At 37.1% G+C, this 24,178-nt stretch overlaps 5 protein-coding genes across 7 annotated transcripts in view; 4 read left to right on the top strand and 1 right to left on the bottom strand.

Moving 5' to 3' along the window:
- On the top strand, window positions 1-2,483 carry LOC141903494 (hatching enzyme 1.2-like). The gene is made up of 6 exons (XM_074791616.1): window positions 1-13; window positions 388-523; window positions 609-793; window positions 1,065-1,289; window positions 1,816-2,037; window positions 2,260-2,483. Exons 1-6 carry the CDS (start codon window positions 1-3, stop codon window positions 2,481-2,483), a joined length of 1,005 nt encoding a protein of 334 aa, XP_074647717.1.
- Window positions 2,484-3,825: 1,342 nt separating this feature from the next.
- LOC141904024 (astacin-like) lies at window positions 3,826-7,371 on the top strand. The gene is made up of 10 exons (XM_074792463.1): window positions 3,826-3,962; window positions 4,207-4,228; window positions 4,411-4,428; window positions 4,515-4,546; window positions 4,655-4,721; window positions 5,173-5,308; window positions 5,392-5,576; window positions 5,831-6,055; window positions 6,356-6,560; window positions 6,844-7,371. The coding sequence occupies exons 1-9, from the start codon at window positions 3,879-3,881 to the stop codon at window positions 6,478-6,480; spliced, it is 894 nt and encodes a 297-aa protein (XP_074648564.1). The 5' UTR covers window positions 3,826-3,878; the 3' UTR covers window positions 6,481-6,560; window positions 6,844-7,371.
- Window positions 7,372-8,836: 1,465 nt separating this feature from the next.
- Window positions 8,837-12,599, top strand: LOC141903978 (hatching enzyme 1.2-like). 2 transcript variants are annotated; one of them, XM_074792405.1, is made up of 11 exons: window positions 8,837-8,900; window positions 9,197-9,218; window positions 9,442-9,459; window positions 9,541-9,572; window positions 9,696-9,762; window positions 10,076-10,211; window positions 10,288-10,472; window positions 10,704-10,928; window positions 11,438-11,659; window positions 11,863-12,064; window positions 12,191-12,599. In XM_074792405.1, the coding sequence occupies exons 1-11, from the start codon at window positions 8,844-8,846 to the stop codon at window positions 12,207-12,209; spliced, it is 1,185 nt and encodes a 394-aa protein (XP_074648506.1). In that variant the 5' UTR covers window positions 8,837-8,843; the 3' UTR covers window positions 12,210-12,599. The 2 variants fall into 2 exon arrangements, with proteins under 2 accessions (XP_074648506.1, XP_074648505.1); XM_074792404.1 differs by lacking the exon at window positions 12,191-12,599 and having other exon boundaries at window positions 11,863-12,141.
- A 973-nt stretch (window positions 12,600-13,572) lies between these two features.
- LOC141904081 (hatching enzyme 1.2-like) lies at window positions 13,573-16,632 on the top strand. 2 transcript variants are annotated; one of them, XM_074792535.1, is made up of 10 exons: window positions 13,573-13,655; window positions 13,843-13,864; window positions 14,075-14,092; window positions 14,174-14,205; window positions 14,316-14,388; window positions 14,547-14,682; window positions 14,762-14,943; window positions 15,074-15,304; window positions 16,017-16,238; window positions 16,382-16,632. In XM_074792535.1, exons 1-10 carry the CDS (start codon window positions 13,599-13,601, stop codon window positions 16,603-16,605), a joined length of 1,197 nt encoding a protein of 398 aa, XP_074648636.1. In that variant the 5' UTR covers window positions 13,573-13,598; the 3' UTR covers window positions 16,606-16,632. The 2 variants fall into 2 exon arrangements, with proteins under 2 accessions (XP_074648636.1, XP_074648637.1); XM_074792536.1 differs by having other exon boundaries at window positions 13,621-13,655; window positions 14,035-14,092.
- A 628-nt stretch (window positions 16,633-17,260) lies between these two features.
- Window positions 17,261-24,178, bottom strand: part of LOC141903277 (dual 3',5'-cyclic-AMP and -GMP phosphodiesterase 11-like) — a 71,252-nt gene continuing 64,334 nt past the window's right edge. Inside the window, exons 17-21 of the mRNA XM_074791367.1 lie at window positions 24,018-24,095; window positions 23,823-23,886; window positions 23,654-23,728; window positions 23,305-23,388; window positions 17,261-22,266 (exon numbers count right to left, since the gene is read on the bottom strand). Of these exons, the coding sequence (XP_074647468.1) occupies window positions 22,084-22,266; window positions 23,305-23,388; window positions 23,654-23,728; window positions 23,823-23,886; window positions 24,018-24,095 (484 nt within the window). The 3' untranslated portion in view covers window positions 17,261-22,083. The remainder of the gene's footprint in view (window positions 22,267-23,304; window positions 23,389-23,653; window positions 23,729-23,822; window positions 23,887-24,017; window positions 24,096-24,178) is intronic.

Below are 24,178 nucleotides of genomic sequence, written 5' to 3'. Positions count from 1 at the left end.
ATGACTGGCTACTGTAAGTTCCATTTACTATCATTCACCTCTAGATCAGTTCACGACAAACTGCAAAAAGTCCGAAAAGGTCCGCCTTTACAACTGAATGAAATCCTACGCGTGTCCTACGTACTTCCGGTCCTTTAGGCCTTCAAGTGCGGTTGGCAGCGAACTACATGGGAAGCATAGGATTTCTAGCGTATTTGCCGTCACAATGAGACGTCTTAACCTTCGAGTGCTTTTTCAAAAAGTTCAGCTAACAGGTCCGCATTTTCGCCTAAAATCAATCATGCCATGCGTTTGGTTTTAGCGTGTTGCTTTGTAGTTTGAAACTGATCCAGCTAACAGCTAATCCTTGAATTACTAAAAACAAATATATTTCATTTCATAATTCAGCTGCGGAAGACGAAGCAATCATAGAACACGGTTTACAGTGGTTGCAGTATATGGTAAACAAGGCCAGTCCTGGTTGTTTACGGTTTAAACCTCGTGCGAACGAAGAATACTATTTGAAGATACACCAAGGAGGCGGGTGAGCTTGTCTGACCTCTGGTAACTACACTACGAAGAATATTTCATCAATATTTTATTAAGTTATTTTTCCTAAACATTTAAAGCTGTTGGTCCTATGTTGGAATGCAGCCGAATCGCGGGGGTCAGAAACTATCCCTAGACTCACCGGGTTGTGTAACGAAGAATACTGTAATGCACGAAGTGATCCATGCGTTGGGTTTTCACCACGAACAGGACAGACCCGACCGTGATGAACACATCACCGTTCACTGGGAAAACATTGACCCAAGTAAGCATTAAAAATGTTGTGGCCAACCAAAAGCTTATATAACATCTAACCCCTCTTCTAGTCAAACCCTTCTTCTAGTCAGAGTAGAAATGCGTTGACTATTCTTGGTAGTTTTTCTTAGTGTAAATGTATTAGAAGAAATGTCAGTTTTTACTGAACTGATTTTGTCACCCACGAAGCAACATATTGTCACGAAGCACATACGTACACTGTTTTCACTAATCTTGATATTTTGTTTACAAAATAACACTGAAAATTTAATATTATACAGAGAACCGGGGCGTATTTAGCAAACAAACGTCTTCGAGTACTCAGGGCATGCCGTATAACTATCGTTCCCTGATGCACTATAACGCTGAGGGATTCAGTAAAAATGGCAAACCGACGATGACGTCAAAACCACCAGGAGAGGTTCTCGGGTCAGGAATGCTACAACCAATGGACGTCAAGAGAATTAGAATGTTATATCAGTGTAAACCGTACGAATCATACAAAGGTAGGTTGATATAACACCCTTACCCCACCAGGCGTCGATTATAATATACTGCAGATGGTACGATACATACGTATATAAAAACTGAAAATGTCCAGGGGGGGGGGGGTTCTATACGCTCGTTCGGATTGGTGGAAAAACTGCTCTTTGTAGATTGATGTGAACTAGACCCCCATCTAAATTGAGTTTTATGGGGGGAATCCAAAGCTTGAATCATATTTCTTTAAAATCTATAACGTTTTATTAACAATTAAAAGATCTATAGTCATAACGCCTATGCATTTTTCGGTTTTTGGTTAAACTTAATGCAGAGGTAAATCGTGATGACGTCATAGAAAATTATTAATTCTAGGATTGGATCTCTGCCTGAAAAGAAAACAAACTGGCAAAGAACTGACCAATTTTATGTCATTTTTCACTAAACTCGGATGATACTTCTAACAAATCACGTGGCGCATCATCGGCAAAACGAATTGCCCACATTTAGCAATTACTTAATCAACGAACAATATACATATATTCAATGTAGATAATATCGGAATGATTAAATCAACAAATACTCAACAAGCAGGAGGTGACCTTAAAGCGATCTACGCTGATAATGAAGGGATTTGTAAAGAAGCCTGTATGTCTGAAAATGCTTGTGTCGCGGCAACTTACAATAAAATTCGCCGCGGTTGTTACTTGCACAATGTGCTGAAAAATGTTAAAGCAAATAAAGACTGCAGCTACTTCAAGAAGTCCAACGCAGGTATGTCAGCATTGAAGTCGTAAATGTTTTTTTCTAAGTCGACCAAATTGTATAACTCTTTCGAAGCCACAGCCTTGGCGATTTTATGTCACAGTAAATAGTGCAGTAATAAGAAAATTCGGCAAGTAATAGAATTATGATAAACTATTATATTCTTAATTTAATTTAATTTAATATTCTTAATAACTAGATATTCTTAATTTGTTAACTGTTTCCTTAAAGCCAAGCATTGTAAGATGGTAAAACATGCGAATACCCAACAAGGCGGGGCTGATATGGCACAAGCAAGCGCTCTTAATGCTGACCAGTGCGGAGAGATTTGTTCTGTGGACGAGGAATGCACCGGAGTAACTTTCAACGTTCAAACTAAAACCTGTTTTTACCACAATAAATCACTCAAAACGTTCCGCAATCCACGAACTGTGTTTGTTCACAAAAGATGTTAAATGTTGATGAAAATTGCCAATCTTAATAAACAAAACTGAAATTTTAAGCTGTTTCGTTTCCTGACATTTTATTCCCGGGCGATTTGGTTTTTTGTGTGATAGAAGCAAAGTTGGTGAGTGAACCAATAGCCAGCTGAATTCTACATTGTATTTTTACGTCAGTTAACATGAAATCAACATACAATCATAGATAAAGAATTCAGTGTTGCAAAATGGGTATCGACGGTAGTTTTTGCACCGTACCACTGCCTAGAAAACCCGGGATCTTTTGAAGACTTCCGCGCATACATTCTACAAAACTATCGCATCGGCCTGTATGTACGTATCTTATAACCGAAATAGATTAATACCAATCGGCTGAAGATATCGCAAATTCAGATTTTTGTACTATTCGCAGCAGTACCTGGAATGAACAAATTAGTAAAATCCCGCTAACAGACGGCGAAACCATTTTTTTTCGATAGATATTACTGTCCAGCTCAGCTGCTGTATATCGTAATCATTACAATCAGGTCATCAATAACTTAAAACATTCCCTGAATTGGATGTACATTCGTGGTCAACGGGTAGTATAATATTCAGGTTCATGATTCATCATACGAGGTAAGAGAAGGCAGAATATTAGTCTTTTGAGGTTAGGTAAGTTGTAAACTAAAATAATCCCGGTCACCATTTTTCTCGTAGCAGTTCTGTTGTGAAATGTACTCTAGAAATATCTATGGTATTTTGGCTTCGTTAAAGGCGCGGTACCAGTGCACGGGATTTTATACAAAATAAGGTAGACTCAGTACACCTGATGATGGCTAATAGTGTTTAGACGAAACGTTGCTCAAAGTATTTACTCTTCTATATGTTTTTCATCGTTGACTGAGTCATTCGTTGTGGGATTTCTCTTGTCATCCATCCTACACGGATAGTGTGTATCCTATGGACTCATAAAATAAGGTAGACTTGGTATTGATGGATAAATGGCCATATGTTTTATGTAAATGACAATTGGGCATTACAATTGCAATTAATATTCAAGGTACATATTTAACATCACCGACATGTTAAATAAACCAAACAATCTTGAAAAAATAATTCAATTTATGAAACATAAAAAAACCTTAAAAACATTGGATGAAACGAGAAGCGCACGTATAAACTGAAAATGCATACGCATTTCTGCTGACATCCAATAAACAATGATGCATCATGGCGGAGATATAAGTGAAAAGTCAGATCCGGCAGCGAGTGTGAGCCATAAAACATTTGGTTATCTGAACATCAGGAAATGGGTAATCGCAATGATACATGAGCATTTGATAATGGATGATTATACAGAGATAGCTGGAAAACATTAAGGTTTTGGTGGAAATTGGTGCAAAAGCATACGTAACGTGTGAAATATAGATGCATTCTTTGAAACAAGCGTTCAGCATGGCCGCTTTTGTGAGCATCGGCTTACTATGTTCAATATGCGTTTTATCAGTTCAGGTAAGAGGATATTGATGTACAATGATCACTTTGTTTCTGTGATTTTCACATTGAAGTTCGTCAAAGATCCATTGGAGTATCTGGTAGTAAATCTGTATGGACCGAGACTTTGAGATATGTCGTTTGTTTGTAAAGATACCTCGTCTGTATGCTATTAATTTCCGTTATATCAATATAATAACTAATCGGAGCTCGATGTTTTGGATCAATTTTTCCTAATTATTTCTTGGACGTATATTTTCAGGGCAGGGTTTTGACAGATATGGGTAAGTATATTTATATGACCACTTGATATTTTTTTCCAATTATATAATGGCTGGCAATGAAATGAATACTTCCTAGAATGTAGCTTTCGCGATGGATAGTTGGTTTTGGCGATATTCTCAGATCAAAAAATCCTTTTCTAGTGAGAACAATTATATGTGTACCAGTATTATTTCACTTCCAGATTACGTTTTGGCTTCAGGTAAAATATTCGAAATCTATCTGTTATGATGCTTTAAGAACATCCATTGAACTGCAGGTACAATTTTTGCATCTGATTCTGAACAGGCAAATATCAAGGTGATATCGCTTTACCCCTTGTAAGTATGAATAGACTTTTATGGCGTATAGGCTAATAAATAAAACTATAACCTGTTACATCGGTATCTTAATGAATTTAGTTCAGATATTTTTTGGGACAATTTTAGTTCCGAAACGCGATAACAAACAGACAGTGGACTAACAGCATCGTACCCTACACCATCACTGGCTACTGTAAGTTTCATTTTCTATTATCCTTTGTCCATTCGCATCTAGATCAAATATTTTTCTAGATCTCAGACCCGGAAGTGTGTGTGTGTCTGGGGAGGGGATGCTACGAAAAACTCCCCAAAATCCGAAAAAGGTCGGCCTTTGAAATAGAATAGAATCCAATGTTTGTCCTATGTACTACCGGTCCTATAGGCCTTCAGATATGGTTGGCAGTGAACTACATAGCATGAAAGAAAGCCTAGAACTGCGAGCGCATTTACCGTCACAACGAGACGTCTTCAGCTTCAAGCGCCGTTTTAAAATGTCAGCAATTTCGCACAAAAAAAAACGAACTGTCCATAAAATCACTCACGCCACGGGTCTGTTTCTGGCGTGCTTCTTTTTAGTTTGAAACTTCTCCAACAACAAATCCTTGATTTTCTACAAAACAAATGGATTTCATTCCATAATTCAGCCACGAAAGACGAAGCAATCATAGAACACGGATTACAGTGGTTGCAGTATATGGTAAACAAGGCCAGTCCTGGTTGTTTACGGTTCAGACCACGTACGAACGAAGAATCCTTTTTGCAGATACATCAAGGAGGCGGGTGAGCTTATCGTACTGATAACTTCGCCATGAAAAATATTTCATCAATGTTTCAAGTTAACATCCCATGCATAACATTTTAAGCTGTTGGTCCTACGTTGGAATGCAGACCTATCGCGGGGGTCAGAAACTATCCCTAGACTCACCGGGTTGTGTAACGAAGAATACTGTAATGCACGAAGTGATCCATGCGTTGGGTTTTCACCACGAACAGGACAGACCCGACCGTGATGAACACATCACCGTTCACTGGGAAAACATTGACCCAAGTAAGCATTAAAAATGTTGTGGCCAACCAAGAGCTTATATAACATCTAACCCCTCTTCTAGTGAGAGTAGAAATGCGTTGACTATTCTTGGTAGTTTTTCTTAGTGTAAATGTATTAGAAGAAATGTCAGTTTTTACTGAACTGATTTTGTCACCCACGAATCAACATATTGTCACGAAGCACATACGTACACTGTTTTCACTAATCTTCATACTTTGTATACAAAATAACACTGAAAATTTAATATTTTACAGAGAACCGGGGCGTATTTAACAAACAAACGTCTTCGAGTACTCAGGGTATGCCGTATAACTATCGTTCCCTGATGCACTATAACGCTCATGGATTCAGTAAAAATGGCAAACCGACGATGACGTCAAAACCACCAGGAGAGGTTCTCGGGTCAGGAATGCTACAACCAATGGACGTCAAGAGAATTAGAATGTTATATCAGTGTAAACCGTACGACTCAGATAAAGGTGGGTGGACATAAAACCCAAACTCCACGGCGTTGATATTGCAGATAGTACATACTATACGCATCTTGAAGTTGAAAATGTTTTGGGGGAGCGGTTGGGTTTTGGTTGGTGAAATATTGAAAAATCTAGATTGATGTAAGCTAGGGCCCTATCACAGCGATCTCTGCCGAAAGCTGAAAATAGCAAACTGGTTAAGAACAATTGTCACAAATTTTGTGACTCATCGTCGACAAAAAGTACCGAAATTTAGCATCACTTAATCAAACAATGAATAAATAATATTCATATATTTCTGTGCAGATAATTTCGCAATGATTAAATCAGCAAATACTCAACAGCTAGGACCTGACTCTAAAGCGATGTACGCTGATAATGAAGGAGTTTGTATGGAGGCCTGTATGTCTGAAAATGCTAACCAAAGTTAACCACGGTTGTTTCTTGCACAATGCACTGAAAAATGGTGTAGCAAATAAAGACTGCAGCTACTTCAAGAAGTTCAACACAGGTATGTCAGCAAAATGGTTCACCCAGCACTGGCAGTGGTTGTCTCCACCAGTGATCTCCGTCGCACTACGATCCTAGTGTAACCAATCTGTGGTACATCAGACACTAAGATTCTTGGTGAACAAAATGGTCGTAATGGAGCAAAGTCCACCAAAATGTACAAATCTTTCCGAACGACGGCCATGCGATTTTATGTCAAAGTTAAGATTTCAATGAAAAGTCGGCAAGTTATAGAAGCATGATATATTTTGATAATATTTTGAATATTGACATTTTCTTTGAAGCCAAGCATTGTAAGATGGAAAAACGTACGTCTACCCAACAAGCTGGAGCTGATATGGCACAAGCAAGTGCTCTTAATGCTGACCAGTGCGGAGAGATTTGTTCTTTGGACGAGGAATGCACCGGAGTAACTTTCAACATTCGAACTAAAACCTGTTATTACCACAATAAATCACTCCTAACGATACGCAATTCGCAAACTGTGTATATGCATAAAAAATGCTAAATCTTGATGAAAATCTCCAATCTTAATAAACAAAGCTAGAATGTTAAGCCGTTACTTTTCCCCGATATTTTATTCCAGAGCGATTCGACTTTTTTATGTAGAAGAGTAGTCGGTGAGTGAATTAATAGCCACCTGAATTTTACGTAATCTGTACGTCAGCCAACATACGATCAACATACGTACAATCATAGATTGCAAGAAAGTATCAACAATAGTTTTTACACCGCCCGACTGCCTAGAAAACCATAAGAATCTTTTGGAGACTACCCCTACAAAACCATTCTACAAAACCATCGCCTTGGCCTGTATACAGTGTTACCGGAGCTTTAGAATTAACTATTTATTAACTATGGTTGAAATTAACTAAGGGTGGCAAGGTTGGTCGACCTGTAGATCTCTAACAAAAAAAAAATTGATTTCGATTGACCGGAAATATCACAAATTCACATTTTCATTCACGAAAAGATAGTTCCACGATTTACGGCATCAGTACCTGCAACGAACAAATTAGTAAAATCCCGATAACAAGCAGCAAAACGATTTCTTCGATGAATATTACTGTCCAGCCCGGCTGCTTTAATAATAATAATAATAATATTTATTTCTTATATACCGCGCTCCGTATACATTTCAGCGCGGTTTACAAATATAAAAGGCTATAAAAACAATTAAGAACAGTCAATTAAAATATTGTCTATAAAGAAAAGTTTTCAGCTCAGTTTTAAAAGTAACTACGTCGCTGCAGGATCTTATTCTAAAAGGTTAAGCATTCCATAAGATTGGAGCTGCTGGGGCAAAGGCGCGGTGGCCGTAGAATTGGGTGTTAAATGAGACAGAATTTAGTAGAATCGTATTAGTGGATCGTAAGGATCTGGTAGGAGTATATAATGTGATTAGATCACAAATGTAACTTGGTGCCAAATCATTCAATACTTTAAAAACCATGAGCAGAACTTTGAAATCAATGTGTTTTGCGACTGGAAGCCAGTGTAGCTCAGCAAGTATTGGATTAATCGAATCTTTACTTGAGTAATCTTAACTTGAGGCATCTATTCTAATCATCAAAGTGGATGTTAATTTTCGCGCATTTGAGGAAAAATAAGTTAGACTCGGTGTTGATTTATAAATGGCGATTTATTTATCTGAATTATTGAGGTTATAATTGATATTTGAAGTAGATGGACATTTGAAATAGGAATCTAATCTCGTGGAAAGATACTGTGTACCAAACCATTAAAGGATATACAACGTAGTTGTAAAGCCACAAAATAACTTAAAACTTTGGGTGGGACGAGGACGGAAAATTTAATTGACAAGCACACACATACGGCGTAAATGACAAGAATTCACACGAATTTCCTATGACACGCAATAAAACATTGCGTCATGGCGCAGATAAGTGAAAAATTAGGTCCGGCAGCTAGCCTGATCGATGAAAAATAATTGTTTAATTTTTAATAATTATTGATTATCTGAACATCAGTAAATATATGATAGCTATGATAAGCATAATTAGTATTTAATAATTGATTATTAAATATTTAGAGAACATTAATGTGGGCGCAAATATGCAAACGTATAAAATAAAGATGCATTATTTATAACTGATGATTAGTTGGAGAACATTTATGTTGGTGATGCGAAAGTATCTGTAAACATGTTAAATATTGATGCATTCTTAATAATTGATGGTTACATAGTTAGAGAAGATAAGTGTTGGTGCAAAAATGTATATAAACGTGCGAAAAGATGCATTCTTTCAAACAAACGTTTATCATGGCTGCTTTTGTGAGCATCGGTTTACTATGTTCGGTATGTGTTTTATCAGTTCAGGTAAGAAGATATCGATGTAAAAAGATAAGTTTTCTGTGATATTCAAATTGAAAATTTGTCAAAGAACCATTGGGATCTAACGAGAACGAGACTTTGAGATCTGTCGTCTGTTCGTAAAAGTATCGTCTGCTATAACTGATTCCTGTAAAGAAATATCTAATCGGAGCTCGATGTTTTGGATCAATTTTTCCTAAATTTTTTCTTGGACGTAATTTACTTTGAATATAATGTATATTGTGTCGATATTTTTTGTAACAATTTATTTTGCAAATAAATTCATTCATTCATATTTTCAGGGGAGGGTTTTGACTGATATGGGTAAGTGTATTTATGACCAACGTCGTCAACAATTATCAGTTGAAACGTGTTCATCATTTGATATCTTCAATAATATCATGAATGAAAATGAAATGAATTATTCATGAAATGTGGTTTTTGCGATAGATATTTGGTTCTAGCGATGCGTTATTCACAGACCAGAAAAAAAATCCTTTTCTTTAGAAAGTTATTCATATACACACCATTATCTTTTTGTTTCCAGATTACGTTTTGGCTTCAGGTAAATATTCGAAATCTATCTGTTATGATGCTTTAAGAACATTCATTGAATTGTACAATTTTTGTATCTGATTCTGAACAGGCAAATATCAAGGTGACATCGCCTTACCCCTTGTAAGTATAAGTATAAAGAACGTTTCTGGCGTATAAGCTAAAAAAAACTGTTATATCGCCTGTTATATCGACATATATAATCGTGGTGAATTCAGTTATGACCTTTTTGGGACAATTTTTCAGACAAAAAACGCGATAACATACAGGAAGTGGACTAACGGCATCGTACCCTACAACATTACTGGATACTGTAAGTTCCATTTACTATCGTTCTTTTGTCCATTCGCCTCTAGATCAAATGTTTCCCAAACCCGAAAAGGTCGGCCTTTTTAAATTGATAAAATCCAATACTTGTCCGATGTATTACCGGTCCTTTAGGCCGACCTTAGCCTTGAATTGGCCTAGAATGCGATCGTATTAGCTGTCGCAATGAGACAGCTTCGACTTCGAGCACTGCAATGGGTATGCGTCTGGCGTGCTTCTTTCTAGTTGAAACTGCTCCAGCCAACAGCAAATACTTGAATTTCTAATATAGATGCGTAGATTGCTATTCATAATTTCAGCTACGAATGATAAAGCAATCATAGAACACAGTTTACAATGGTTGCAGTATATGGTAAATAAGGCCAGTCCTGGTTGTATACGGTTTAAACCACGTACGAACGAACGATTCCTGTTGAAGATATTCTCAGGAAGCGGGTGAGCTTGTCCTACCGTCTGATGAGTTCGTTATGAAAAATATTTCATCAATCAATGTTTAACCAAAACATTTCAGGTGTTGGTCCTACGTTGGAATGCAGCGATATCGCGGGGGTCAGTTGCTATCCCTAAAGTCTCCGGGTTGCTTAACGTGGCATACTGCAATGCACGAACTGATCCACGCGTTGGGCTTTTATCACGAACAGGGTAGACCTGACCGTGATGAATACATCACTATAAACTTTGACAACATCAAACGAGGTGGGTTTCAAAAATACTGTGGCAATATACGCCAAGTAACCACGCCAACTTTTATTAACATTTCATCTCTCTTCTAGAAGAAATGTCACTTCGTACTAAACTGATTTTCTCTCTGATAACGCATCATATTGTTAACTATCACGACGAACTACGAACAATGTTTTCACTAATCATTATATTAAGTATAAAGATCAAATCATTTGTATCACAAATTACTGATATTTCTTACAGGCAACTGGGGTATATTTAACATACGAACTTCGACGAGTACTCAGGGTATGCCGTATAACTATCGTTCCCTGATGCACTATAACGCTCATGGATTCAGTAAAAATGGCAAACCGACGATGACGTCAAAACCACCTGGAGAGGTTCTCGGGTCAGGAATCCTTCAACCAATGGACGTCAAGAGAATTCGAATGTTATATCAGTGTAAACCGTACGAATCGGATAAAGGCGAGTTAACGTTGATTACATATTGCAGGTGGTATTACCGGTATACCGGTATCTAGAAACTGAATATATGTTTGGGGGTATGGAGGAACTGCTGTATGGCCTATCTAGATTGATGGGAACTACGTAGCTATCTAGATTGATTTTCTTTATGGGAAAAAGTTAAAAACTTGAATTCCACTTCTTTTTTAAGTCCTAAAAATTTAAAGATCTATGGTCACAAATGCCCAGCGATTATTGGGTTTTGGTAACTGAAAAATATAATATAGAGGTAACTGAATATAGAAGTAAATCACGATGATGTCATATAGAAAATCATAAATTCTAGGATAAGACCTCTGCCAGAAATCTGAAAATAACAATCTGGTAAAGAACGTACCTCTTGTACGCCATTTTTAGTTCAACTGTCATGATACTCCGAACAAATCACGTTAATAATCATCGGAAATAACGAAGTACCGAAATTCAGCGATTACTTAAACAACGAATGATATTCATATATTTATGTGCAGATGATTTCGCGATGATTAAATCAGCAAATACTCAACAAATAGGACCTGACTTTAAGGTGATCTACGCTGGTAACGAAGGGGTTTGTAAAGAAGCCTGTATTTCTGAAAATGCTTGTCTCGCGGCAACTTACAGCAAAATTAACAAGCGCTGTTACTTGCACAATGCACTGAAAAATGTTGTAGCAAATGATCGCTTCAGCTACTTCAAGAAGCTCAACACAGGTATGTCAGCATTGAAGTCGTAAATGGTTTCTAAATTCTACCAAATTGTATATCTCTTTCGAAGCCACCAGTCATGCGATTTAATGTCAAAGTTCTATATATTTCAAAAACAATTTTTCATACGGGTACTGCAATTGGCAACATGGAATCGTGATAAACCATTGTATGTTGATATTGTTACTATTTCAATCTTATCTTTGAAGTCGAGCATTGTAAGATGGAAAAACATGTGAATACCCAACAAGATGGCCCAGATATGACAACTGGAAGCGCTCTGACTGCTGACCAGTGCGGAGAGATTTGTTCTGTGGACGAGGAGTGCACCGGAGTAACTTTCAACATTGGAAGTAAAACCTGTTATTACCACAATAAATCAAAACCAACAAACCCTAATTCAAATACTGTGTATGTGCATAAACAATGCTAAATCGCGATGAAAATTTCCATTCCTAATAAAAAAAAACTAGCATGTTAATCTGTTACTTTTTCCTCACATTTCATTTCGATTTGGTTTTGGTTATGGTTGGTTAGAAGCGTAGTCGGTGAGTGAATAGCCAGCTGAAATCTACAGAATCTGTATGTCAGCTAACATACAATCAACATACAGTCAAAAAGTTCCTATAAAAAAGGAATACTGTACTGCCAAAAAGTTATCATACAGAATGTTTTGCACCGCCGGACTGCCTTGTCTCGCGGCAACTTACAACAAAATTAACCACAGGTGTTACTTGCATAATGCACTGAAAGATGTTGTAGCAAATAAGGATTGCAGCTGCTTCAAGATGCTCAACACAGGCATGTCAACATTGAAGTCGTAAATGGTTTCTGAAGTCTACTAGATTGTATAACCCGCGTTCGAAGCCACAATCATACGATTTCATGTCAAAGATTAATAGTTCAAAAACAGTAATTTTTTTATACGGGTCCTGCAATTGGCAACATGGAATCGTGATAAACCATTGTATGTTGATGTTGTTACTATTTTTCATTACTATTTACTATTTTACATTTCATCTTTGAAGCCGAGCATTGTAAGATGGAAAAACGAATGAATACCCAACAAAAAGGCCCAGATATTGCAACTGAAAGCGCTCTCTGTGTATGTGTGCATAAACAATGCTAAATCTTGAAAATCATTTTCATTCTTAATAAACAAAACTAGCACGTCCAGCCGTCATTTTTCCCTAACATTTCATTTAAATTCGGTTTTGGTTACGGTAGTTAGCAGCGTACTAGTCGAGTGAATCAATAGCCAACCGAATTCTACAGAATGTCAGCCAACACGTACAACAACAGCATGCAATCAATGTAACGGAATTCAGTACTGCCAAATAATTATTATGCAGTAAATTTTGCTCTGCCCGACTGCTCGTAAACCCCAGGATCTTGAGGACATGTTTTTGAGGAGTCACACAAATGCAATGTAAAAATGGACAGACGAAGGCCGATTGAATTGAAATTTGTAATCGCAAAATACATGTTCTATTCTGATTTCGCGGAAAGATGCGGCACACTCATATACGATTCAGCCAGGAAACTGTAAAAATAAATAAACAATCGTTAAAATAGAAACAATCTTGTCATAGGACATAAGACCTTATAAACTTTCGATTGGACGAGAGCGGGTGTAATAATGAAATTGAAAAGCGCATGCATGTAGCTGTGTATGTAAGTGTATTACACCAATAAAACTCATATGGATTTCTGATGACACGCAATAAACCATGCTGGATCATGGCGGAGATAATTGAAAAGTTAGATCGGGCAGTTAGCCCGACCCAATGCGACATTTAATCATCTGAACATCAGGAAAATGGGTAATGGTTATGATATATTAGCATTTGATAATGGATGATTACATAGTTGGAGAACATAAATGTTGATGCAAAAGTATAAATAAACGTGTAAAATATAGATGCTTCTCTGAAACGCGTTCATCATGGCTGCTTTTATGAGCATTGGCTTACTTTGTTCAATATGTGTTTTATCAGTTCAGGTAAGAAGATATCGATGTAAAAACTTTCCTGTTATATTCAAATTGAAAATTTGTCAAAGAACCCATTGGGATCTAACGAGAACGAGACGTTCTAAGAGATATAATAGATTCCTGTTCCAGCAATATCTAATCAGAGCTCGATGTTTTGGATTTAACCTTTTCCATTTTTTCTCCTTGGACTTTTCAGGGGAGGGTTTTGACTGATATGGGTAAGTATTAACCAGTGTTGTAATGAGATGTTTACGATAGTCTTTTAGTTGATATTTTCAATAATATCATGATACCATGAGTATAAATTTAAAAGAGTTCTTCGTAGAACGTAGTTTGTGCGATGTATTGTTGGTTCTAGCGATATTCTTAGAAAAATCTTTTTCTATAGAAAATAATTCATAAACGTACCATCATTATTCTATTTCCAGATTACGTTTTGGCTTCAGGTAAATATTTGAAATATATCTGCTATCATGCTGTAAGAACATCCATTGAACTGTACAAGTTTTGTTTCTGATTCTGAACAGGCAAATATGAAGGTGACATCGCTTTACCCCGTGTAAGTATGAATAGACTATACTCGCGTATGGGCTGGTGAATAAAACTATAATCCGTTACATCGGTTGTGTTGGCAAATTCAGTTCAGAAATTTTTTGGACAATTTTCTAGTTACGAAATGCGATAACAAATCAAGAAAGGAGGTGGACTAACGGTATCGTCCCCTACACCATGACTGGCTACTGTAAGTTACATTTGCTGTTATCGTTTGTACATGCACTGTCTAGATCAAATAGTTGTGCTCCTTTCTGATATGTTTCTATATAGTTTGAAAATGTTCCAGCAAACAGCTAATCCTTGAATTACTAAAAAAGAAATAGATTTCGTTTTACGCAATTTCAGCCGTGAAAGACGAAGCAATCATAGAACACGGATTACAGTGGTTGCAGTATATGGTAAACAAGGCCAGTCCTGGTTGTTTACGTTTCCAACCACGTACGAACGAAAAATTCTATTTGAAAATACACCAAGGAAGCGGGTAAGCTTGCCTTACAACTGTTATTCACTGTGAAAAATATATCAATATGTCACAAGTGGTTTATCCTAAACATTTTAAGATGTTGGTCCTACGTTGGAATGCGGTATAGCGGGGGTCAGAAGCTATCCCTCAATTCTCCGAAATGTATAACCAAGAATACTGTAATGCACGAAGTGATCCATGCGTTGGGTTTCCATCACGAACAGGACAGACCCGACCGTGATGAACACATCACCGTTCACTGGGACAACATTGACCCAAGTAAGTTTCAAAATACTGTGGGCTAGGCCAAGGGTTTATCTTAATGTGACAAAAAAGAGTCGTTGACTGTTCCTGGTGGTTTTTCCAAGTGTACATCTATATATGAGACAATTAACTGATCCTTTTACAGACGACTGGAAAGTATTTAATAAACAAAATTATCGCTCATCGACTACTCAGGGTATGTCGTATAACTACCGTTCCCTGATGCACTATAACGCGCAGGGATTCAGTAAAAATGGCAAACCGACGATGACGTCAAAGCCACCCGGAGAGGTTCTCGGGTCAGGAATGCTACAACCAATGGACGTCAAGAGAATTAGAATGTTATATCAGTGTAAACCGTTCGAATCATATAAAGGTAGGTTGATATACCACCTTGATCCAGTTCCACAGTTCTGAGTTAGTGTTAACTCTGAGTTAAAATTAGTTCATTTTCAATGAGTTAACTCAGAGTCAAATCTTAACTCACAACTGTGGAACTGGGTCCTTAACTCCACCTGCCGTTGCTTACATACTGCATATAGTTCAGAATTTCCAATTGTATGATATTCTTTTCAACTGACATGAGGCGAATTTATCTTGCTAGTCACGTGTAATTATATCAAATAAGATTTGCACCACAGGATGAATTTGACGTCTTGTTCCAAACGGCTGACAAGAAAATTACTGCCCCGCATTTTAGATTGTTTCCTATGAATGAGTTTCAGTTTCTCTTTCAGTTTTGAGCATTTTATATCAGTTTTTCGAAAAGAATGTGTGAGTTCACCGTCTTCAAATCGTATCAAGTCACCTCCGGAGGTGATTTGATGATTTGTGAAATCGCTTTGAATTTGATACAGTGTTAAATTCAAAAATTAGACCAAATCAAATTTGATTATGCCAGGATAAATACGATTTTACTTACAATCAAATTTAATTTGACGTGATAAATTCGCTATGATAATCCGAACAAATCAAGTGACTCGTCATCGGCAAAACGAATGGCCCAAATCATGGACATCATTTTAGAGTCCACGCCCAAATTCATCAATTACTTACTTAAACGAATGATACACACATATCTAATGCAGATGATATCGGAATGATTAAATCAGCAAATACTCAACAACCAGGAGGTGACCTTAAAGCGATCTACGCTGATAATGAAGGGATTTGTAAAGAAGCCTGTATTTCTGAAAATGCTTGTCTCGCGGCAACTTACAATAAAATCAAAGACGGTTGTTACTTGCATAACGTACTGAAAAATGTTGTAGCAAACAAAGGCTGCAGTTATTTCAAAAAGCTCAACACAGGTATGTCAGCGAAAAGGTTGTGGATTTTTTGAGTCCATCAAATTGTATAACCCTTTCGAAGCCACAGTCATGCAATTTCATGTCCAAGTTGAGATTTCATCATGTAGAACTATGATAAGATTGTTTGATTTTTTCTTTCGAAGCCAAGCATTGTAAGATGGAAAAACGTGTGAATACCCAACAAGCTGGAGCTAATATGGCACAAGCAAGCGCTCTTAATGCTGACCAGTGCGGAGAGATTTGTTATTTGGACGAGGAATGCACCGGAGTAACTTTCAACGTTCTTACTAAATTTTGTTATTACCACAACAAATCACTCCGAACGAACTATAATTCGAATACTGTGTACATGCATAAGAAATGCTAAATCTTGATGAAAATTTCCATTCTTAATAAACAAAGCTATTAGTAGAATGTCAATGCCTTTACTTTTTCTGACGTTTTATTTCAATTGGTTTTTGGTTTCATATGTTAGGAACGTAGTCGGCGTCGAGAGAATCAATAGCCATCCGAATTCTATAGAATTTTCATGCCGGCAACATACGTAGGACTCGTATTGTAAAAAACGGTATTATGAAATATTTTTTGCCCGGCCTGGAAACCCCTGGCAGGGGCAGATCTTGGGTCGTCTCGGGGTCCGGACCCCTGCCTTTCCTCTTGGGTTGCCCTTGTCTTTTTCGTTGAAATTTCTTTGCTACCTAGTTCCTTTAAACAATGAATGATAATATGCCTAGAGACAAGCCACGTAGCACGAGACTTAGTCCGGTCTCGAAACGCCGTAAAAATCACGGGTCTATTTAAGAATAGATTTGTTTTCATCGCTAAATCCACTACTGAAAATTTATTTGCTGCGGCGAATTCGAAATTCCAAAATGCTGTAGGTCTTGGAAAATTGCCGCTGGTTGCTGTTGCCATCCACACATCTGCTGTTGGTCGGATCTGCACACATTCAGCAACAGTCCGAGGAGTAATAAGTCAATAATGTATACTTAAAGAAATGTTTCTTTATTTTAAAAAAGATTGTATGTGTTCACAATACCAGATAACATGGATATAACTTCGGCAATGAATATTGAGATATGTCAGATATAACGTAATATCGATTATTACAGTTTATACTATATTTCTAGTACGTAGGCTAATCTTGTTTTGACCATATTTCACCATCATTGGTTTTATTGGTTTTATCTAACGACGAACTGGTTACACATAGATTTGCTTAGAGGTGCAATTACGGGTCATCTTAGGTACTGGATCCATGCAAGCATATTATGATTATCTTTTGTGGAAAAATGAAACATCACAATTTTCCAATTTTCGACTTCGACGTTTCTTTCCAATTCATTTCAACATACAAATTTTGATTAAAACGAAATAACATTTCAACAGATCTGAGTGATTTGAACTCTTGAAAATACTAATAATTCAAATTTATGCGAGATCTAATGATGATAACTAATTGGTTTCAAGTAGAATCTCCAGAAGAATGGTGCAGCCATATGAGGCATACAAACACATCTGAAGGTAGATCAGTAACTGGCGTATGGTACACAACACTAGCCAATTCTCTCTATAATACAACCGGGTTCAGTTCCACAGTTCCGAGTTAACTCATCGAAAATGAACTAACTTTTAACTCAAGAGTTAACCCTGACTCACAACCGTGGAACTGTGTCCTGACGGTCAGCTGAACCTCGATGCTATGCGATCGTTACCAGGATCCAAGGTATACCTAATCACGGAGCCGTACCTAGCATTTGAACGTTGGGGGGGGGGGGGGTAGAGGAACCTTATAGAGTCAAATAACAATTCTTCTTATAGGCCTAACGTAAACTCAGTTAGGCCTATAACATGCTTGTCTCAGACCGCGAGGACTCTATATTACATTTCTATTGGTTACAACTCGAAAAAGATTATATTGCGCAATGGTTTTTTTTAATGATTGACTGTATTTTCTTAGAATGAACAGAAAGGCGGTAGATTTCTACGTAAGCTGGCGACTCAAAATTTCAATACAGAAAGAGCACGTGCAAGATGCAAAAAGGCCGCTTTTACCAAACTTTCGGGGCTTTTGCTAAGTACGGCCCTGAATCAGTTTCTTTCGACAGAATCGACAGAACTTGGCAGTAAATTTTTCTGGCCATGAGGCAATCTGTTGACAGGACACTTCGTATCGCAGCTTGTTATAAGCTGACCTTAAAAATGAGCTTCTTTACTAAATATCGAGATCCTGATCATCGACTGGGTCAAATATTTCAACAAAATTTCAACAACAGACGACACAGAATTATATATATATATATACATAAATATACACGGTTGTGGTTCCTATAGTTTTCATTTCCAGATGATCACAAATCAATCGAAGCACCATACAGATTATCAATAACAAACACAAAATCCACAAAACAAAGCAAAACGAATATTACTAAAATACGTCCAACATACATAAGCGAACAAATGAACGAACTGTAAGCTCCTTCTATATCACAGGAATGGTCTCTACAGATGATATCTAGTTTTATGGACTGTGTAACATATTTCCGGTAGATCAGACTTTACAGTGCAGATGAATATGTAAGGACTGGTCTTACAAACGCATACATACAGCGGAACCTCGTTTATTATGAGCACTACCTGGGGCAATAGAAAATTATTCGTTTTAACAAAAATTCATAACACGCAATTCAATGTCAATTTCCCGCCAATGGTTTGGATATAAAATGAAATATAAAATATTATCTTTCAAAATTTATTCATGCATCCATTGTACAGTTAAAACTGGGTTGGAATTTGGTCTCGTTCAATTTTGGGATGATCTTCTTCACGAAGTCAAATGTTACTGTCATTAGATACAGATGATCCACTCGATCAGCAATTGTATTAAACGCATTGATTTACTAATGAAATGAGACATAGGGACTGAAAATTTTCATCGTTTTTACAAATTTCACATTAAACTGCATTCTTACAAGTAATTTATACCACATTTGGCCGGGACAAATGAAAGTCATCATTACACGCAATTTTTCGTAATAGGCCATCTCGTATTGACGAGGTTCCGCTGTACATATGGGGAGAGAGGCCAGAAAAAAAACCTACGAATCTGCACTTCGCTGCCACCAAAACCCATGAACCCTGGATTGATGAGATAGGTGACCGATGGCTTAAAACTACGGGCCACTTGACCTCGATATCGCAGCTTTGCGAAAGCATGAATTCGTAAGTCAAGTTAACAGACTTCTTTAAAACAAGAAGCAATATACCCAGGACCAAAGATCAACAAACATTCCAATATTTTCACTGGCCTTCTGAGAAAAACGAACAAGAAATGAAACGACCGTATGGTTTCCATATTCAAACGGAAACGTCTATATCGAAGTACAAAATATCACATAAACGCTACAGAAGACTTTAACAATGATAATACATTTCTATACAGCTAGTAATGAGTTGAGATAATGAAACATTTTGCTGCAATAGAACTTCTATTTACAAGGCGTTTTTCGTATAAATAACGGATGAAAAACGATGTGACCGGAGCAGGAAATAATACGATGAGAATTTTTGAGAAAATTGATTCAATATTCAAAACCTTCGTAATCCGAAAGGCATTTTAGCGCAAGATTAGTAAAACAGTGGAACCTCGTTATAACGAACTTGGATACAACGATTCATCGGATATAACAAATATGATATTATGTCCCAAGTAAGAGAATTTAATTCATTTCATACTGGATATAACGAACTATCGGTTATGATGAACAGATATTTTGGTCCTATGAAGTTCGTTGTATCGAGGTTCCACGGTGCGTAGATCTTCTAGAGCAGGGATTTGGACCCGAGATGCTACAGTACGAAACCTGTCATATACCAAGAACATCGCATTTAGCCAGTGTTTTCTCTAGCAGCCAGAGCCTCCTTTTCCTTATTTTTCTTATGGGGTGATCAAAATCTGTGGATTCGTGAGAATGCCGGAGATAAAAAACATGGTGTTTTACTACCCCAGACGACGTTGTGGCTGTATTATGGAAAAATCATTGGTGATCAATCTTAATATTCAGAGAGTATTGGCTAAAACCGTTGGAAAGGGTCGAGTATTTAAAGGAAATACTAATCCGCTAAGGCAGCAGTGCATATCGTAAGGTTCAAATCCCTGTGGAAGCGAAGATACATTTTTTGCATTGACCTGAAAATTCTTAGACCAAAAAACCTTTCAGTCAGTTCTTTCTTCCTCATTGTTAATCATTTACGAAAATGACAACTCGAATTTCCAATTCATTTGTGAATCTTTCTCAAAAGACAGGCGTGTTATTACGAACACCTGATCGCGCGAGTCATCTGTACAAATAAATATATAAAAAGGAATAATAGAGGGACATAATAAATTTTGGCAAAAGAATTCGTTCTAACAATAATCAATAAATATGTGTAAATATTATTATGTACAGACACAAAAATATCGTTTTTTGTATTTTCGTGAAGGGAATCTGGCGGCTCGGTCTCCCGAATACGCGACAGTAATGTGGCCACAATGTTCACATCTTGATAGTTTCACTGCGAAAATCTCGACTCAAAATCTTCACTCGACTTAGATTTCTTGTGTAAAATAAGACGACATGACTTCGATTTTTTTCTCAAAGAATTAAACTCGAGAAAATATTCATTCATCGTCTCATTCAAAATAATCGAATTCAATATTTTGAGTTGAAAAATTCTTAATTTCAAGTTTAAAATTCTAAATCAAAGATAGATTTCACATGGTCACAATGCTGTTCCGTTCAAATAATTGATTTTGGTTTAAACTGAAACACTAGAGTACGTTACACATTATATACACAAATAAAGCGGTTTTTAGATGATGTATTCGATGAAATGGTTCAAGTCAATATCCCCCGTAATGGAAGCTACAGATTAAAGACCTTTCAATTAAAGATGGCTGCCATCGTAAAAAATCGCCTACAACGCGAATTCCTACGAATTCTTACCCTCACAAAAGGACTTCGAAATCTTCTCCCGTTTTCATCTTTACGACAATAAGAAAAAAAAGTTGCACATAAAGTCGCCTGAAATGCGAGAGGCGGTAACCTTGGAATTGAACGAAATATTTGCACCCTACTTCTTACATCTAAGGAATTCAGGAATTCTAACTGGAATGGTTTGCATACTACAATACGTCAAACGCTGGATGAGAAAGTCCCGATAAACTGAAATCTGAATCCACCGCACATTTTCTGGTAAATGGAGGCAACCGTACTGATTTTCGACCATCAGCGCAAATTTCAGTGACACCTGCGCCTAGGGCGAACTTCAGTTTGCGTAGTTAGTCAACTAGTGGTCGGAACACATAACCGATCGCACTATATTTTGGTCGTAACTAGCATTTCATTAAGTCAGCAATCTTGGAACTCGGTCCAAACTGCGGCGACCGTGCTCGGTTGTGTCGTACGCTATTACTGAACTATAGTTCCGAGTAACCGACATTCCGATTTACTTACCGGTAGTTCGCTAAAGGACTGAAGTTCGCACTGGGAGTTCAGTTTTTCACTGTCCAATCGCAATGAGTCGAAAAATATCCGGCCTAGCGATCAAAACTAGAAACTTATTCATGTCAAATCAACACCGCTCCACTCGAAGATCTGAGAGGTGAATTCATCCTGTCAAATCAGATTTGATTTCAACTAAAATTGTATTCATCTTGGCATAAATGAATGACCGGATGAATTCGTATCTGAACCGAACGGCAGAATTCGAATTCGAGTTCGCCGAAGGTAAAGCCTCTCTCTTCTTCGATCGAATAAAATGAGATTATACAAAGTCACATGACGTCACATTTCACCGACGGTCATACGGCCGTTCCTCCACCGCTGCTGCGTGGATGGTCGTCTTTATTCGGTTTTTCCGGCTCTTCTTCACCGGCGATTTTTTTGCTGCTCCTCTCCGAATGCGACTGTTCGGCCCAATGTTTACGGTTCACTTTGCATCCCTCGAGCAGCGGGTAAAAGTCGTCAGATAATTTCGCGAACGCCTAAAAAAAAAAAAAGAAGAAAATCAGGTCGCTGAAAAATGCGGACAGTTATTATATCAAGAACCCACCATGTACAAATGTAAACAAAATTCATCAGACATCAAAAAATAAAATTCAAAAGTTGTTTCGAACTCTCCCTAGAGACTGTAAATAGTTCAGACTATTTCCAGTATTGATAGATGTCATCGAGAGACATCCACAATATCAATTTAAACAACTGTTTTTGTTTCTTTCTTACATTTCTGGACGAATCCTTCCACCCATCTTCGGCGGAGTTTATTTGAAAAACAAAAACAGTTGTTTAAATTGATATTGTGGGTTTCTCTCCCATGATACTCCCTAGAGACCGTCGTCAAGTATGACGATTCGAATACTCGCAAACAGATTATTCGTTCGAGGTGCAGTTCGATTCGAAACAAAATTATATCATGAGCACAGGGCCTAAGACCTATACTTGGGCGCAGCCAACTTATCTAGTCCTTGGTCTTCATACGCTATAATTACATAATTCTACAATTCTAAAGTGTGTGTGCGTGCGCGCGTACGTACGTACGTACATATGTATATGTATGTATGTGTATGTATATGTGTATATATATATCCATTTGAAATAATGTGAGATCTGTTTATGACGACTCAATTCATTATAACTTTGATTTTTGTTCAGTTTTCTATTCTCTTACCGGTTTCTTCTTTTTCTTTTTCGTTTTGTAACATTCAAGGTTAATATATGATACAAGCATTGCTTCCTATATATATTCCCTACTGCTATTATCATAACAACTTATGATGAATATACATTTAAATCATGTAATTTGTCATTTCCATTTTGTAACTCTTTAAATTTATATATTGTTATGATTTACAGGAAATAAAGCAAATAATAATAATAATAATAATAATAATAATAATAATAATAATAATAATAATAATAATAATGTGAATTTCATCATTTTCAATGGAGAAAATGAATATTTCTTTTTTATTTTTGGTGAAATGATTTGGCCACACAGGAGCTGTCGTCCTCGATTCATTTACCTGGTATACCGGCATACACACAGCGTCAATAAAGCCAACTTGCATGGACGGAAGTTGATCCTTCTTATCTCTATCCATCATATCCTGAAACATCCCGAATAATTAACCGGTTTTAAAGGTCAAAGTCATTACTGCGATGCGTAACACGGTCCCGACCTGAATTAAACGAGGGGTTCACGGAATCGGAATTGATTGGGATTGGTTTGAAAACTTTTATTTGCAAGAGCCTAGAACAACGATGACAGTCATTCCAAACTGAAATTTGTTCCCCTCAAATACCACAGACTGATCTAACGGAGGAATTACGTCACGTTTGCTAATTTACAGGGTGACTGCAGCGCACACTTACGATCGGTTTTATTTTCAGTTCTTTTTTCTCGATGTCGCCTTGTTCGAAGAATTCGCTGGCCACCAATTCAGCGACCTTCAAAATACAGACAAATTTCATTGTCGCATTAAAACAAGTCTGAACATAAAAGATTCAGTTCAAAAATATCAATAAAGATCGACGAACTTACTTTCTTTTGAACCTCCCATGGTTTTGTAATTGCAGACACGTCGCAAGCGGTCATCATCATACCCCTAGGAAATAAAAACAACACTTTAAAATAGAATAAAAGATATAGAATAGAATAGAAGATACAGAATATAGTATAGAATGAAATGGAATGCCACACTGCTCCCTAGAGCCAGAAGCTTCATGATTCGAGTACCTGAGCAAATCTCTATGGTCTTCTCTTTGCATTTCGATTTGGCCGGAGTCGACTAAGTTGAAGAATTCGCCACGATACCTAAGAAATATTCACAACAATTACAATTCGATAGCTAACTAACAGCCTCAATCTTTCTTTAACCTTTTTAACATAGAAAAAAA

The sequence above is a fragment of the Tubulanus polymorphus genome, chromosome 4 (assembly GCF_964204645.1).
Source record: "Tubulanus polymorphus chromosome 4, tnTubPoly1.2, whole genome shotgun sequence".
NCBI classification, from domain to species: Eukaryota; Metazoa; Nemertea; class Palaeonemertea; order Tubulaniformes; family Tubulanidae; genus Tubulanus; species Tubulanus polymorphus.
This window is presented reverse-complemented; position numbering and strand designations above follow the sequence as displayed.

Coding starts and splice junctions, on each gene's coding strand:
- LOC141904024 (XM_074792463.1), top strand. CDS start 3,879: ATGCATTCTTTGAAACAAGCGTTCAGCATGGCCGCTTTTGTGAGCATC. Junction 3,963..4,206: donor TATGCGTTTTATCAGTTCAG/GTAAGAGGATAT, acceptor GTATATTTTCAG/GGCAGGGTTTTGACAGATAT. Junction 5,577..5,830: donor CTGGGAAAACATTGACCCAA/GTAAGCATTAAA, acceptor AATATTTTACAG/AGAACCGGGGCGTATTTAAC.
- LOC141903494 (XM_074791616.1), top strand. Junction 524..608: donor AAGATACACCAAGGAGGCGG/GTGAGCTTGTCT, acceptor AAACATTTAAAG/CTGTTGGTCCTATGTTGGAA. Junction 794..1,064: donor CTGGGAAAACATTGACCCAA/GTAAGCATTAAA, acceptor AATATTATACAG/AGAACCGGGGCGTATTTAGC.
- LOC141904081 (XM_074792535.1), top strand. CDS start 13,599: ATGGCTGCTTTTATGAGCATTGGCTTACTTTGTTCAATATGTGTTTTA. Junction 14,944..15,073: donor CTGGGACAACATTGACCCAA/GTAAGTTTCAAA, acceptor ATCCTTTTACAG/ACGACTGGAAAGTATTTAAT. Junction 15,305..16,016: donor ACCGTTCGAATCATATAAAG/GTAGGTTGATAT, acceptor TATCTAATGCAG/ATGATATCGGAATGATTAAA.
- LOC141903978 (XM_074792404.1), top strand. CDS start 8,844: ATGGCTGCTTTTGTGAGCATCGGTTTACTATGTTCGGTATGTGTTTTA. Junction 9,573..9,695: donor GTGACATCGCCTTACCCCTT/GTAAGTATAAGT, acceptor ACAATTTTTCAG/ACAAAAAACGCGATAACATA. Junction 11,660..11,862: donor CTTCAAGAAGCTCAACACAG/GTATGTCAGCAT, acceptor TTATCTTTGAAG/TCGAGCATTGTAAGATGGAA.